We start from the raw sequence: 3,870 nt of genomic DNA, 5'->3' as shown, positions 1-3,870 counted from the left end.
AACGAATTCAGAGAATCACTAAATCAATTAAGGATTTAATGACTCACATTGTAAACTTCGTTTTTAGAACGTAAGTGAGACCATCTGCCATTGGTGATTGGAAAACGTATCGATAGGCTAGAGTCCCTATCCGGCGAACTTTCATAGCGGTAAATAAAAACTTTCACTCGATACAATGGATCTTATCTTCAAGATCTCGTCACCACAAATTCATAACACTTGTAATTGCTTAGTTCCAATTTCATATGAGAGAAATATGAACTTTTAAATTTGAAGGAGAAAAAAAAATGAAACTCTAGAGGGTTTGCGAATGAGAGAGTAATCACATAAATGGAGTAAAAAGAATGAGTAAAAAAAAAAAGAGATAGAATACAATAATTGATATTCTAATGGGTATTGAGATCTTAAAAATTAGGAAAATTGGGTTTTTTTTAGTTAATATTCTTATTTAACTAATTGAGTATATTAGATATAAAATAGCTGATAAAAATTGAAACTTTTGGCTAAAATTAAATTAGTATGTTTAAAGTGGCTTAGGGATCCTAAATATAGACTATAGACTTAGTTTGGAAAATCATATTTTTTTTGTAAATCATGTGTGTCAATAGTTAAGGTATTGGGCGCTCAGATTTAGCCATAAAAAAAAAAAAAATAGTTAAGGTATTGGGCAGATAAAAAGGCCGTAGTTCATTCATGATAGGAGGTTGTGAGTCACAAAAGGAGGGGTTTATAAAATATTTTTACAGGCTATGGCTTCTTCAGCTTCCTGCGCTTACTCAATCCGCCTGACGGCCACGTCACCAGCAAAGTCTCAGTTCTCTGGACCCGGATTGAACCCTCTGCGGACCGGACCCGCAAGAAGACGCCTCTCATTTGTCGTTCGAGCTGCCCGGACTGAGTCGAAAAAAGTCTCATTGGGCTTCAGACCTCCCGAGTTTGAGGTCCTTTTGAATCATCAAACTCTACTTGATTTCATATGAATTTTGTAGTCTCTATCGTTACATTTCATATGAGTTTGGTATTTGTAATTTGACATTAATCTTTTTAGTTATAGCTGACAGAGCCGCTGACTGGGAAACTATGGAAATTGGCCGATTTCGAACCTTATCCTGCTTTACTGGTATATCTCCTTTCATATTCATCATATTTTCGTAGTTCAACTCATTATCATTTCTTTTTTCCAAAATTATCACTTTACAATTCATGTCGTGTTTGGAGATGTAATTTGATTTAGGACGATGTGTTAATTTTGCAGGTTATGTTTATTTGCAACCATTGTCCGTTCGTTATACACCTGAAGAAAGATATTGTTAAATTGACCAAATATTATATGAAGGTACTGCTCAACTCTAATCTAAACCACTAAAAGTCGAGAATTGAATACGTATTCCTATTGGTTTTGTACACCAAACGGTATATGATCATGAATTGATCAGCCTAAAGTTACTTTTTATTTGAATTCTTATTCATGTCCATTATAAAATAAGGGAGCTGACACTTGATAAATACGTTTATTTTTCTTGTACTTTCTAACATATTTTAGATTTTCATTTTCTATAGAGATATTTAGCACTGAGATTTTTGTTCTATGTGAACAATCTTAGAGTTAGAGGGTCAGTTTTGATTGATCTAAATAGACAAATAGGGGTGGTAAAATTCTCACGCTTAGTGTTAGATTAAGACGCTGGTGATATCAAGGGGTTTTATTCTTATAACCAATTGACGATGGGAGAATTAACTGATTGCCTTGTAAACATGGTTAAGATCTCTTCATTTTTCTTATATGAGATCCTTTGTATATTGCAGAAAGATCTCGCGGTCGCAGCAATATCTTCAAATTCTGTGCTGACTCACCCACAGGTTGTATGAGATCTATGCTTTCTGGTTTAGACTCTGTTCGGTCCTCCAACACCGAATTGTTTTCCTTCATGTTCCAGGATGGACCAGAAGTCATGGCCGAGGAAGCTACACTTCTAAAGTACCCTTTCCCGTATCTATACGACGAGGCATGTTAAATTCAGTAAATATCCCTTCTAGCCCAATCTTATATTCATTTTTGTACTTATATTGAAGCAACTTTCTTTGCATATCATGATACCGACTTATGTTTCTTTTATTGTTTAGACTCAAGACGTTGCAAGAGACTTTGGGGCAGTTTGCACACCTGAGTTCTACCTTTTTAAAAAGGTGAAAAGTAATGTTAAAGCAGATTAGTCTTTACATGTTTAATCAATCTAGCTGTCAAAATCTGCTGTTAAAATGTGGGTTATCGATGATAGCTCAATCTAAGAAAAATTGATTTCCTGTGGAAATACGAATTGACATTTTGAAAAAAAAAATGCCGATTTGAAATATTTTTGATGAAAAAGTCACTGTTTTCTATAATTATATATAGAAAAAAAAAAAAAAAAAAACTTTGCCAAGTTTTCTTTGGATTATTTTTTTTCTTACACCTATTGTATTTGTTGCCTCTCCATATGAAACATCTAATATCAGGATGGTCGGAGGCCATTTGAGCTGGCGTACCATGGACAATTTGATGACTCGAGGCCGAGTAATAACGTTCGTGTAACAGGAAGGTTTGCCCATTATCAATATCGACTTTTTGCTTGTCTCTCTTTTCTCCCACTGTAACTAATGTTACATAATTTTTGTAGGGATTTAAGCTTGGCAATTGACTGTGTTCTTAGTGGCCAACCCGTACCATTAACTCAAAAACCTTGGTATCTTCCTCTTTTACTGATCCTTTTTTTCTTCTTTCTTTTTTCTTTTTAAATTTCTTTACACTGAATGGTTTTAAGATGTCTCATCCTTGACTAAATGTGATTATTGATTTTGCGAAAACAGCATTGGATGCAGCATAAAGTGGCACCCTGCTGAGACTAAATTGTAGCTGTTGAAAATTCCCAACAGTAATTCCATGATGCGCCGGTAAATCCCAAATTTTATTTGTCCATATTTATTGTGTACTTGAAAGTGGCCATTTTTCTTACCCAAGAAATAATAATTTTACTTTTCCACGTTCTGTTTGGTTTTGAATTTTCCAAGCGGAAGACAAAACGAAAAAATGTAATTTGTATTCAATTTAATTTGCAAGTTGCAATCCAATTATGTTGTATATAATTTATGATCCATCACGAAAATAGTCAACTTAAACGTTTTATATTGCTAAATAACCAACGTTTGATAAATTTCAGGTAAATAACCATTTTCATGTATTTACAGATGTAAATAATAGGTACTTTCACATATTAGGTCACGTCATTATTTACGGCTATTTATCTAAGATTTAACAAACGTTAGCTATTTAGCAATATCAAACGTTTAAATTTGTTTTCCTTTTTTGTATAATTTAAGACCTGCATAAGAGGCTTTGAAAGGTTAAAATCAAGTAGCAGTCCTTGGACTCTTTTTTTTTTTCTCAAGATTTTCATCTCCTAACTTTACCCATCGCTCAGAGTAACCAAAATCGCTCGGGGACATTATATTAAACACCAGATATTCTACAACACTCCAAATGGATAATAATAGCAGCTGTTTGAGAATGAAAGCTTTAAGCATATGTAATTTTCAATTGAGAACAATTGAAAAATTGGAGGTCAATACACTACAACAAACTGTATTTTAGGCGTGGGAAGTCGTGCCTGTTTAAGGGCAATTTTTATATTCTCATAATAACATATCTTCAATTTTCTCTTATTTCAATTCAATTAAATTCATATCGAACAATTATAATTCACAATCACATTAACTATCATCTCATAATAACGTATCATATTCAATTTTATTAGATTACAATTCAATTCATATTGAAAAATCAAAATTTAAAATTGACGGTCACAATAACTAATCTCATAATAATCTATCATA

General features: G+C 32.9%; 1 protein-coding gene across 1 annotated transcript; it reads left to right on the top strand.

Moving 5' to 3' along the window:
• Positions 1-638: 638 nt before the first annotated feature.
• Positions 639-3,123, top strand: LOC149390459 (Thioredoxin superfamily protein). The gene is made up of 9 exons (XM_089620261.1): positions 639-941; positions 1,055-1,120; positions 1,256-1,336; positions 1,807-1,860; positions 1,938-2,006; positions 2,125-2,187; positions 2,497-2,579; positions 2,658-2,723; positions 2,848-3,123. The coding sequence occupies exons 1-9, from the start codon at positions 750-752 to the stop codon at positions 2,891-2,893; spliced, it is 720 nt and encodes a 239-aa protein (XP_089476387.1). The 5' UTR covers positions 639-749; the 3' UTR covers positions 2,894-3,123.
• The last annotated feature ends 747 nt before the right edge of the window (positions 3,124-3,870 follow it).

The sequence above is a fragment of the Urtica dioica genome, chromosome 7, assembly GCF_054948205.1.
Source record: "Urtica dioica subsp. dioica isolate 48M chromosome 7, U.dioica_male_clone48M_v1_H2, whole genome shotgun sequence".
Taxonomy (NCBI): domain Eukaryota; kingdom Viridiplantae; phylum Streptophyta; class Magnoliopsida; order Rosales; family Urticaceae; genus Urtica; species Urtica dioica.
The sequence above is the reverse complement of the archived record's forward strand: the minus strand, read 5'-3'. Positions and strand labels throughout refer to the sequence as shown.